General features: G+C 40.5%; 1 protein-coding gene across 2 annotated transcripts in view; it reads left to right on the top strand.

Annotated features, from left to right (window-relative positions):
* The window catches only part of mbtd1 (mbt domain containing 1), a 95,086-nt gene that overhangs the window by 70,236 nt on the left and 11,288 nt on the right, over window positions 1-13,562 (top strand). The window contains exon 16 of one of the 2 annotated variants that reach the window (XM_057825451.1): window positions 394-1,450. The exons of the other annotated variant lie outside the window; for it this stretch is intronic. Coding sequence (XP_057681434.1) covers window positions 394-458 — 65 coding nt within the window. The 3' untranslated portion in view covers window positions 459-1,450. Of the gene's footprint in view, window positions 1-393; window positions 1,451-13,562 lie in introns of those variants that run through there. 2 annotated transcript variants of the gene reach the window in all.

Below are 13,562 nucleotides of genomic sequence, written 5' to 3'. Positions count from 1 at the left end.
ATGACCTGAAAGGAAGTCAAATGGTATCCGACTGGCACTGTTACCTTTTCTGTTGTAAAAAAAAAAAAAAAAAACTTTTGTAAGGGGGAAGTGTAAATAAATTATATAATTAGGATTTGTTATTAATGAAAAAATTAAAGGTGTTTGTTGGCTGTCAACGAGTAGCATTTGCGATCGCTACACAAAAATAGCAATGTAAAATGCCCAAAAGTACTGGCAGAGATGTAAGACAACCAGAGGATATAATATATAAGATAGACAGGGCATATGGTGGTAAAGGATAGATTGTTGTAACAGGAGAATGTCATTGTCAGTGGCGGAAGAAAAAGGTATCGATAAAAAAGCTAAGTCTAAGCTTAGGTCGGCTTGTTTCTTTTCCCCCGTCTTTTTCAGCTCTCGACACTCAAGCCATCTCTCAAACTGAACATTTGTATGGTCCTCCACATCCTTATCAGTGAATTTGACACCATGGACATCATTTTCGGCCAGAATTGGTAGGTTTAGCTCTGTAAACGTCTCCGTCGTACACTATTTCTATTCATTTACTATTGGGGACAAACGGGAGCGTGTCCCCGCCTTAGCAAAAGTTTGTAACGTCATGAATATTAATGAGCGGAAGTGACGTGTAGCGTGCGGTACGCCATTGGGGTGTGGGTGATACAGCCTAAAAATGACATCATGATATCTCAAGGAAACTTACGAAGTAAATATTCATAACAATATGGGAATAAAAATACGCAACAAAAATTAAATCAACAAGCAATATCTTTAATCAACATTTAATTTACCCCCAGATGCCAACGATGACGTCGATGTGATCTGATAATGCGGCACATACAAAAAACTTTTAAGTGCGCCGCTGCTGTCAAGATTCTTCAAAGTGTGAATTTTTAACTTTTGCAATTTTATTTTGGCACCAATTGACCACATAAAACCCGAGATAGGATTCTTCTAATTTGATGGTTAAAAAAAAATTGTTCGCGCGGTGCGTTTCTGTCTGAAAAATTGTCGATTCACTTGAAAACGCTCTACATGGCGACTTTACTCAAGATGTCTGACGTGAACAGCAAATATAAAAGCAATTGTGAGAGTTAGATGAGGAAGTTCGAGGCAGCGCTTCCGAGCGCAACAGCACTGTGATGAGGGGGGACCGAATCAAACCAGATGTGAATATTTGCAGCTTTTTTTTGTATTATAAATTTCATAACTCAGTTTTATATGCGTACAACTTTATGTAGTATATGTTTATCTTTTGTACAGCAGATCAACACTGACATGATAATAGGGGAAAAAAAGCTATACGTCATTCATTGTATACAGTTTGAAATATAGCTTGTATAGTTTACATCTCAATTGTCTCTCAATGATACATTTGCACTGACAAAGCAAAGCTTTGTTATTTTACAATTTAAAAAAAAAAGTTGCTGCTGAAGAGTCACTTTCACTCTAAGTAAAGGCAAGGCAAGGCAAATTTAAGTACATTTAAAGAGTTTGAGCCACAGACTTCATAATGTAATTGACGGGACACGGGACCAATAAATAGAGGACCTGCATTGTTGGCGAGGCTGTCAAAGCTGACTGAGTGGAATCACAGGAAAAGAGCTTTTTACATTCAAATTCTTGTGAATAAATGCTTAAATCCCTGAATTCTTTATAGATATGGACGTAAGGCAGTCTCGATTCTTGATTAAAAGCAAAAGAAACCGTGCAGGTATAATTTATTTTATGTAAATATGTCGAATGTACGGCGCGTTCCTTAAGTTCTCCGTGGCGCCGCCTTATTACAACAAAGAGCTTTTTACGTTCAAATTTATGTGAATAAATGCTTAAATTCCTGTATTCTTTATAGATATGGATGTAAAACAGTCTTGATTCTTGATTAAAAGCAAAAGAAACCGTGCAGGTAGCATTTATTTTACGTAAATATGTCGAATGTGCGGCTCGTCTTTAAGTTCACTCTGGCGCCACCTTATTACAACTAAGAGCTTTATAACTTGAAATTCTTGTGAATAAATGCTTAAATCCCTGAATTCTTTATAGATATGGATGTAAAACCGTCTCGATTCTTGGTTAAAAGCAAAAAAAAAAAAAAACGTGCAGGTAGCCTTTATTTTACGTAAATATTGTGAACTATGATGCCAATGCCTTAGTGGTAAGGGTGTAACGGTACATGTATTTGTATTGAACCGTTTCGGTATTTGGTGCTCGGGTCGGAACGGAGGAGTACTGAACGAGCTTCTGACGTAATATAACCCTAAAGGCCCAAGTACACTGCATGCGTGATCGTTGCGGTTCCGGTCCGGTTCAGTGTTGCCTGCGTGCCACGCAGTCCGTCAAAAACAGGCAAATCATACCGGCTGCTGCACGGCTGCGGTCCGCCAGCTCCGTCCCCTCGTGAGCTCTCGCGTGATCGCGCTCGATAATGTGCCATTTAAATCAACGACATACACACGGAGTCTGTAGTATGTACTCATCAGAGAAGCAGAGAAAGAGCACATTGTTTTCCTTGCATATTGATAATGTAACGTTTGCTAAGCGGAAGTTTGGCCGCGAAAACAACACACGAGCTTCAACGCCTTTTTCCTCTTTTTCTTTATTAACTTCCCGCCACCTCACCAATGCAAAAACAACAACTACAGTGGGGAGAACAAGTATTTGATACACTGCCAATGGGTTTTCTCATTGTCAGTGTATCAAATACTTTTCTCCCCACTGTATTTACACTGACGCTATCTAGTCCACCAATCGGAGCGTCACGCTGGTGCACCAGCACACCAATGACATGTGCATAAATTAACCCACCGATGACAGCCCCGGCGACGCTACAATATTTTAGTTGTGTCTGTCTCTTAATTCCAGATTGACTGCATCATGTTGAGATCAGGGCTCCGTGTGTGGAGGGAAGGGGGGCTATTATGCCCTTGGTTGTGTCGGTGCGTTTATATCTTTGTGCGCATTTAAAATTTATGGCACATAACATCTCATAGAGCTGTTATAAACAACTGATAAATAATCTGTCATATTTATAAAATGGATAGCGAATTATATTCGACACGAACTAAAAAAACAGCGTACTTGGAATTGGTGTCTCAACACTGCAGATTCATGTGGCCAGCGCAAACTGTTGTTTTTTCTGTGAAGAGTCAAGTGAAATGTAGGAAAGAAAGAGAAACGTCTTGAATAGACCACCAGGTCGAAACTTGTGGGTGTCTTTTTCTCTTTCGTCTCTTTTTTTCTCTTTCGTACTTTTCCCCCTAGACTCTGTATACAAACCGAGATTGTTTGTGCGCGGGGCACGAGAATTTCTGCAGTGGAACCACTTCCAGATACGCTGTCTTTTTTTTTTTTTTTTTGCTTAGCACGTCGTGTTTGATATCATTGCCAGAAAAACACACATAATAGGACACTTTGCAGTTTCGCTTTTAATGGTGTCCTTATAGTAATATCTGCTGCATGTATATCACTTTGTGACTTTCCACCTCCATGATGAAGCGCTCATCATCCATTTTCGCTCGTGTTTAAACCGTGATTAGGCACCTGGGCTTTTGACGTCAGGCCCAGCTCCGCCCATTTTGTCGGATGCGTGTCCGGCAGAAATAGAAAATAGCCTATAGACCCTACCCACGTGACGTCACAACTCCTTCCTCCTGACTGGTGCCGCCCAATTGTCCGTCAACACATCATGTTTACCTGTTACGGCTACGTACATTCCTCCTATTTACGACGTGCTTTTCTGCTCGTTAACATTAATAATCAAAATGGTGAAGGCGTGTGTGGCGGTCGGTTGCAATAACAGAGAAGATAGACGGAGAAGACGGAGAGACTTGAGGTTCTACCGGATTCCGAGAGACCCGGAGAGAAGAGAGCGAGATGGGCTGCTGCAATTCGACGAGAAAACTGGGCTCCAAACGATTACCACAGATTATGTAGTAGTCATTTTATATCTGGTAAGATTCATTTAATATATATTTAGAGGGTTTTGGGCTGACAACCACAATTAAGATCATTGCTAGGCTAATCGCCGACAACATACACGTATGTATGTAGTGAGAGTGCTATCGCTAAACCATATAAACATTAAAAGCCCTAACTCCATTGACAAACGACATGAAATATATTAGACTTGACAGTGTATGTTAGCAATAACAAAAGATTTTGAATTGAAAATTTCGTAACTCACCTTTCCAAGCACAAGATAAATTCCTGCCGAATTTTCGTGGACGAGGACCTGTTTCACCCAACCAGCAACGAAGTATTTATAAGCCTCCAAGCTCTTAAAGTTTTTCAAACTTTCGTGAGAATAGGCTGATTTTGTGTGGACAAGATAGTTGTACATATCAGGGTAGCTGGCAGATGTCAGGCAAATACGGCGGAGACAGCGGGTCGAAAAACATCGATTTAGGCATCAAATATGGATCTGGCGAATGGATAAACTGAAGCTTTTCCACATAACGCCTTTTATGCAACGCATCAAGTGAGTTTACGGCATCCGAAAGCACCGGGTCTTCCATGAAATGCATTATAAATTGCTCGATCAATTGAGACCATTGATAATACAGACACAAAATGACGGCCAAGAGGGCGGAACCATACAGCGAGCACATGATTTTGTGACGTCGGTGGGTAGGGTCTATACCATCCGGCGGGCATGCGGCACGCCGGAGGTGGTTCGCAGTCAATCCGGAGCACTGACGCGGCCGGTATACGTTGAACAATAGGATATAATGGGAACGGATTGGCTCCGGCGCTATTTTTTACCGGAGTCGGACCGGAAACGCAACGATCACGCATGCGGTGTACTTGGGCCCTTACTTTTCGAGGCTGTGAGTCAATCGGGTTACAGTTTCTTTGTGTAGATTATATTTACTCAGTCTTCTCTACTATAATGCGGACCAACACGGTAGGACGGTAAGAAACGTCAATGGCGTGACAACGTGGCCGCCGTGAGAACGCAGTGAAACGTGGCCGTTAAAGTCAATCAGCCAATGCACACCAGTCGCAGTGCGGCCGTGTGTTAGACGCGTCCCAGAAGCGGCTCAACGCGATGCACGCGAAAAGAACGGCAGAGTTTATTATTTGGCGCTAGACGCTGCCCTCCTGCGTCAATACTACTAGCTAGCAGACCGGAAGTCACTCGTGTAAAAATACGGTGGATCCGGTCGATTTTCAAGCTAATATGCAATCGTAACCCACTTTTTGAGTCCATCAGATCTCTTGAGTGGTAGATCGGGGCACAGTTGACTTGTCTTTGTTGATTTACAGTTGTCTTCTCTGCTATAATAATAACCAACACGGTCCCGTGTTCAATACAAAACCCTCCTACCACAACAAAACAAGTAGAACTAATATACACATAGGAGCTAAAGTTATACAACATAAAATATACAATATAAATGAATACTACATCACATTTGTAAAATATATACACATAATAAATAAATAATAGCCTATTTAAATAAAAAAAATTGAAATGAGCTAAAACACCTGTAATTAAATAGTAAGAATAATACACACATCCTGCTTACACAATTAAATGTATTAATTTCTGTGTGGCGCTTTAACTTGAGAAGATCCACCAATAAAGCTTTTGAAAACCGTTCATAAGGGGGAAAAAAATCATTGAGGCATACGCGGGGTCTGAAAGTCAAATTGTTGTTAGATTATTATCTTTAACTACCCGCTACTTTTTGAGCAGAATTCTAGCCTTGTATAGGCTACTGTTCCTATTGTTGAAAGCACAAAAGTGTGTAATAAACAACTAGCACATTTATATTTTGCATTTTGTTTTCTTACTGTACCGAAAATAAACTGAACCGTGACCTCAAAACCGAGGTACGTACAGTGGGGAGAACAAGTATTTGATACACTGCCAATTTTGCTGTTTTTCCCACTTGCAAGCCATGAAGAGGTCTGTAATATGTATCATAAGTTCTCTTCAACTGTGAGGGACGGAATCCAATACAAAAATCCAGAAAATCACATTGTATAATTTTTAAATAATACATTTGTATTTAACTGCATGAAATAAGTATTTGATACATTACCAACTAGTAAATATTTCAGCTCTTAGTTCTTTTTTAAGAACCCCTCCTGTTCTCCACTCATTACTGGATGTAACTGCCCCTGTTTGGACTTGTTACCTGTATAAAAGACACCTGTTCACATGGTCAAACAAACAAACTACAACCTCTCCACAATGGCCAAGACCAAAGAGCTGTGTAAGGACATCAGGGATAAAATAATAGACCTGCACAAGCCTGGGATGGGCGACAGGAAAATAAGCAAGCAGCTTGGTGAGAAGGTAAAAACTGTTTTATTCGATTATTAGAAAATGGAAGATGTTCAAGTTGACGGTCAATCTGCCTTGTTCTGGGACTCCATGCAAGATATCACCTCGTGGGGCATCACTGATCATGAGGAAGGTGAGGGATCAGCCCAGAACTACACGGCAGGACCTGGTCAATGACCTGAAGAGAGCTGGAACCACAGTCTCGAAGAAAACCATCGGAAACACATTACGCCGTCATGGATTAAAATCCTACAGCGCACGCAAGGTCCCGCTGCTGAAGCCAGTGCATGTCCAGACACGTCTGAAACTTTGCCACTGACCATCTGGATGATCCAGAGGAGCAACGGGAGAAGGTCATGTGGTCGGATTAGACCAAAATTGAACTTTTGGTCTAAACTCGTCGTGTTTGGAGGAAAAAGAAGGATGAGTACAACCCCAAGAACACCATCCCAACCGTGAAACATGGAGGAGGAAACATCATTTTTTGGGGCTGCTTCTCTGCCAAGGGTACAGGACGACTGCACCGTATTTAGGGGAGGATGGATGGGGCTATGTATCGCCAGATCTTGGCTGACAACCTCCTTCCTTCAGTGAGAGCCCTGAAGATGGGTCGTGGCTGGGTTTTCCAGCATGACAACGACCCAAAGCACACAGCCAAGGCAACCAAAGAGTGGCTTCATAAGAAGCATCTTAAGGTCCTGGAGTGGCCTAGCCAGTCACCATATCTGAACCCGATAGAAAATCTATGGAGGGAGCTGAAAGTCCGTGTTGCCCGGCAGCAGCCCCGAAACCTGAAGGCTCTGGAGAAGAGCTGCATGGAGGAGTGGGCCAAAATCCCTGCTGCAGTGTGTGCAAACCTTGTCAAGGACTACAAGAAACGTTTGGTATCTGTAATAGCAAACAAAGGTTTCTGTACCATATATTAAGTTCGATTTTTGTGACGTATCAAATACTTATTTCATGCAATTAAATGTAAATGTATTATTTAAAAATCATACAACGTGATTTTCTGTTTTTTTGTATTAGATTCCGTCCCTCACAGTTGAAGAGAACTTATGATACAAATTACAGACTTCTACATGCTTTGCAAGTGGGAAAACCCGACAAAATCGGCAGTGTATCAAATATTTGTTCTCCCCACTGTACCGAACCGAGATTTTTGTGTACCGTTACACCCCTACTTAGTGGCTAATTTCTCCATTTTTTTTCACGTTTCAAAATGCATGCATGGTACAAAAAATATAATAATTACCTTGAATCCTTGAACAAATCACTCCTGAGACAATCCTTGCTGTTTGTATGTGTTACAGCTTTCGTACTTTTTGAACCGAAACCCACCGTTAGTTCGCTTCGTGCGTGTTTATGAATAGCTCCTCTTGATGTGGGCGGCCCCCTGCTTGAAGGAGTTGCGCAGTGCATGGCCGAGCTGACCCGTCAATAATGATGATGTCTATGTTTGAGCTTAAAAGCCAGCATTTTTATTGGAAATATGTTTTCTGTATTTTCATGTTTGCAACAGTGTTGTTTTTGGCAGCCATTTCAATTTTCGTCTTAGTCTTTTGGACGAAAATACTTATTAGTCTTAGTCATATTTTAGTCATTTCAGAATGGGTTTAACTTCGTCCAGTTTTAGTCAACGAAGACTTTCGTCTAATTTTAGTCGACAATTCTCAAAATGTGTTCGTTTATAAACTTCAAAAGTTTTAGTCCATGAATAAATAGTACATAAAAGGTTTCCAACGATTTCGAATGAACATGACAGACGAGCTCATGACTGTAGTCTACAAGGACATCACCATTTTAATGATGATAATACACACTCAGCAGGAAAACAGGACATTATTTGTAATCAAATAAACTCAGCTGAACGCTACAAACTGTAGAGTTACCGCGCTAAATGCTAATGCTAGAGCCAGAGGTTGCGCTAGACTTTTTCGTTGTCTGTCATTTTGACTGACAGGGTCATAAAAATCCGGTCATAATCTATTTTTACCCGTCACTCAAATTTTTAAAATGATGATAATGACATTGTGGTGACCCTTTGTTTGGCATAATTCACCTTCCGTACTTGTGTGTCCATTTGGCCGAGCGCGTTACCGGCTACGACACAGTCACGTGACAGACACTTAAGAGCCGCGCGCGTTCCGGCTTGAGAGTTCACAGAGAGCAGCAGAGCTACAGCGCCTGGACACAGCAATTCGAGCTAACAAGACTCTTAACATTGCATACTGCTTCAACATATTCAATAGCATTTAGTTTTCATTCATTTTAAATTAATATTCTGTCCGAACAAGCTTAACAGAGAATCCACACCGTGCCATCACACATCAAGCAGATGAATATGTAACTTTTTCTCCGCAGTGACAAAAACAGCTGACTGTGGCCCCAGTAGGTAGGCTACATATGGAACAATGAAATTAACAGTTCACCTGCTGTGGCCTGAACGCAGCCTCACACCCTCCTCCTGGTGCGCATGGACTTGAATTGCGTGCCCGCTTGTGCAGTCCGTTTTTTCACCTCTTTTATCAACACCATCGTCGTTTTGGGGCTTTTTGAAGAAACTTCGGACACTCAGTTGCCTTGACATTTTTTTGAGTAAGGCCAACGACGTCATGCATCAAGAGAGACAATAGTTAATTAATATGCTCACTCGCCACCCTGTGGTCTGGGGTGTGAATTGCAACCTGTCAAAATGACAGCTGGACTTCAGTTTTTTCCGTCACCGTTTTAAAAAATCGGTCAATGACGGAAAATATTCGGTTAGCGCGACCCCTGGCTAGAGCAAACGCTATGGTAGTTGGACCACTATGCTAACGCCACAACTTAATTTAGTGTGTGATGATCACTCAGCACAGACCTTTAAAGGGTAAAGCAACATGGCATATCTAGCCAGGATAAGAAAACAAAACTTACCAAGCAGCACCTGACACGTTTCACTAAAGGAGCCTGGAATGGGCACACGCTTATGCCTGTGTGTGGGGCAAGAGGGGTGGGGAGCACGCCGCATGTCACATGAGTGACACGACCAAATGCTGCTAAAAGCGTTCTAACTACAATACAATAAGAAAATATCACACATTTTGAATTTATGACAGAAACTATAACGAGTTTTCATCTCGTTTTTGTGTCGTCAGACAACAACCGGCATCCATCTAGTTATATTTAAGTCTCCCAAGACACGTTTTCAGCGTGTCATCGTCATTAAAATATTGTTTGTTGACGAAATATTTTCGTTATCATCATCGTTGACGAAAACAACACTGGTTTGCACTCTATGTTCTCCAAAGTTCAAGACCCTTCTTGTGCATGTTTATGGTTTTTAATTTTTTTCAATTATTTTTTTTCTTTTCTATTTTTGTCCCTTAGCCAGTACAATGTTTTTATACAACAAGGCGTGGCCACCAGATGTCTTGCAATGTTCTTTGCATCAATGAAGCCCGGCAGCAAAGGTGTAATAGTTCCTTTTTCTGTAAATTCAAAATATTTGCATTTTTTTGATGAGGTAAGCGACAGCCTAAGTTGCTGCATGGTCGCCGGATGACCTTTCTTCATACGACCATGTGACTGATGCGCTGCTTCCAAAGCTAATATGGGATGCACACTTTCTTTATTCATTTACTTACTAGCAATATTATTATTACCGTATTTTCCGGACTACCAGTCGCACCTGAGTATAAGTCGCACCAGCCATAAAATGGTCAACGAAGAGAAAAAAAACATATATAAGTCGCATCGGAGTATAAGTCGCATTTTTGGGGGAAAGTTACTTGATAAAATCCAACACATAGAACAGATATGTCATCTTGAAAGGCAGTTTAATATAGAAAAAAAAATACAATAGAGAACAACATGCTGAATAAGTGTACAGCGCATGAACAACGAAATGCTGATATACTGTCCTCACCAGGACGCTACGGCTTGGTCCTGGCTATACAGCAAGCTAAACTCCCAAAGGACAATGTTGGACGTCCGTATACTTTGCTGAATCAATTTCGTCCTCGATACCAAACAGGTTCGCATCAACGTAAATAAATGATAATTAGGTGCTATTACAGCAATGGCGCAAACGGTTAGCATGCGTTCGCTCGCATTAGCACATTGTTCAAACAACCACACAACTCCGTCCGTCCTTGTGTAGAGGTAGCCTTAATTACTGTGTTTTCTGTGCTAAGTGATGTGTCCTTGATCACACAATCACTTTGCACACTATTTTTAAATCCTACTTTCCATCATAGTGATCCATAACCATTTATCGATCGCTTGCTCTTTCTTTCGCCCTTTTATCTGACTAGTACGTCTCCCCTTTCAATTCAGCTCCTATTCAGTCAGGCTTTACCAACAGCCTCTGAATTACTTTTGATCGAACATTTAATGACCTGCACACACAATGTAAGTCCATTTTTTTATTCACTGTTTTTTAACTGATCCAGGTCCTCACAAACCAATGCACTTGAACTTACACAACCCAGACAGACAGCAGATTCAAATTGGCTTATCATAACATCCACCAAGCATCCTTATTTGGGAACATCTAGAGGTCACTCTAAGCATAAGTGATGTGCTAAACTGTTACCAGTCTGTGCACAAAGACTGCAAGCTTGTACCTCTACTTTCTGCCCAATATGTCACGATATTGGTGGTACAAGATCATGACGATACAGTGGGGAGAACAAGTATTTGATACACTGTCAATGGGAAAACCCATTGGCAGTGTATCAAATACTTGTTCTCCCCACTGTATGTCAGTTAATATACTTTTGACGATATATATTGTCATATTGGGCATCACTGTGTGAGTACATTGTTAACTACAGTACTTCAGTAAAGCACAACCAAAGTCATTTTTGCTCCCTCTGACCTTTTAAAACCATATGTAGCCCAGCGTATTTGAATGCTAGCTTATGTTTTAGTACTTATGTATGCTACCGAATCTTAAGCCCTGTGATACGGGGTGCCTTAAAATATAGAAACTGAGACTGCGCATTTTAATACAGTACACCATATGGTCCTGAAAATATGGGACTGATTGTGTACGTTGTGAGTGATTGTGAAATACTGGCATTGGCTTAAATTTAGTGGCAAGTGCAAGGGATGCAGTCGTAGTGCAGTTAAGGGAAGCTGTCTGACTTAGCCTCTCACTCTCTCCCGTCAGCTGTTGTCTCCCTTTTTTGGGGTATCACACTTAACGTTTTTGCAAGCTCACAGGTCATTGTTGATGTCTCAGTTGATCTCGTTGCGAGTCACCAGTAGATGCGAACATTTGCTTTTAGCTTGAAAGTGTGTCACGATTCCAACGTCTCACACCACGAGACAGGCTCATCACTCTGATGTGTAGTGCCGGGCTAACTGAATATATCTGTAAGTTTTTCTCAAGACTTGAAAATTGCTATAAAGTACGTGTGTGTTACCATTTGTTTTGACATTTTTCAAATTTATAGTTCACAAACAGCCGTCAATAATGCGAGGTCAGCAGGTCATTTTTTCTACTTCATATGAAATGTTCTAATATTGGTTATTTGGAATACATTTTTTGGACCCGTATCGAGTCAGCTCCATTGACGTTACTCTGACCCCCATCATGATGGCTTCATACTTTATTTTGCTTTCAACAATGCTAATTTCAATAATTAAAAATGTCTCTTTTTTTTGTGCTATTCTTATTACATGTATTTATTTAAGGAGTATTTATTCATTCTCAACTTTTTTTTCTCCTCATGTTTGCATGCCAAATTAAACCACACGTTCCGTAAATCTGGACCCATGGCTCTTTATTAAACATTGAATAATGATAACCAGATAATTTTCAATGTTTTTGTGATTAACAAGCCTCCCAATGATTGCAGCTTTTTGAACAAAGAATTACTGATTAAGAAAGGTACTCAAGGTTGCAACTATTCAACAGAAAAGGTCAATTCAAACCTCATTCATCTTCCGTATCACTTTATCCTCCAGCCACATTTTCTTTGTATTAAGATGGTGTCCAGATATTAGTGGATTGTCACAGTTTTCATCAGTAATGACTTCCATAATCTCTCACTGGAAAAAGACATATCAAGATGACGCAGCTGATGCTGTTCACATATGAATCAACTAAAATTCTAAAACAAATCTCTACCTATAGTGAGTTCTAGTTTTCAATTTGTGGGCAATTCATGGGATTGGCATTTTTTTTATCCCCCCGAAGATGATCTGTTCTGTTAGTCAAACATTGCGTCACTGCGTTTGCGATCACAAGAAATAGGCTGTGTGAGTGTGTGCAGAATCCATTTGCGTTTTTGACATAAACGATTCATGATTGGCAGAGATGGGTAGTAATGCATTAGATTTACTCCGTTACATTTATTTGAGTTAACTTTTGAGAAAAATGTACTTCTAAGTGTAGTTTTACCATGCCATACTTTTTACTTTGAGAAGATTTGTGAAGAAGAAACACGACTCTTACTCCGCGACTTGGTGTTAAACCGGTCTTTACATTTTTCCTCTTGATTCTTTTGTACTACAGTGATCCCTCGGTACTTTGCGCGTCAAACTTCGCGCCTTCAGTCAGTCGCGGATTTTTTTTTTTTCTCTCAAAAAAAAAATAAAAAATAAACAAATACAGCATTTTATAGAGATGTCCCGATCCGATCACATACAGCCACTCACCTCTCACCGGTTTTCTTGCTCACCAAGCAGCTGCTTGTTAAAGGTAATGATGAGTGACGGCTCTGAAGCTTTGATTTTGCCAGAGAAGCTTGGGAGCGCCTGCCTTGAAACGCGGCGAATGTATGAGGTCGTTGAGCTTGTTAAACACTAGTGGTAGTGTGCTATGGCAACTCATTTTCTGTCTGTGTGTGTGTAAGTGTTCTCAGCAGCGTGATCAGATTTGAGTGGACTCACTCAATGAAGCATTTGATAAAGACAAGCATTTTTCTAAATTATTCTTGTTTAAAAATAATTCAGTAGGACAGCAACATGTTTAAAACTTTTTTAATTTAAATTATTCTTTGGGGAAAAAGGGGAAAAACATGTCTTATATCTTTCCAATGCTAAAAGTGAATAAATACATTGAACACACACACACATTTTTTTTTGACAGTGGCTCCACCAGTTTCATCAATGGGACTTTGCAGCAATGATCACACGACTCCATTATACTAATCAGACCTAACAATATACTCACATTACCAGACACAAGTGTGCAGTTGGAAGTCCTATGATTACACCGGCCTGTTCAATCACGCGGCATCTCTAAAGCCCGTAAAAAAGAAACAATTTTACATTGAACGTTGCA

Source organism: Corythoichthys intestinalis, chromosome 21 (genome assembly GCF_030265065.1).
Source record: "Corythoichthys intestinalis isolate RoL2023-P3 chromosome 21, ASM3026506v1, whole genome shotgun sequence".
Lineage (NCBI taxonomy): Eukaryota > Metazoa > Chordata > Actinopteri > Syngnathiformes > Syngnathidae > Corythoichthys > Corythoichthys intestinalis.
Note: the sequence above shows the minus strand (reverse complement) of the source record. Positions and strands in the feature narration are given on the sequence as shown.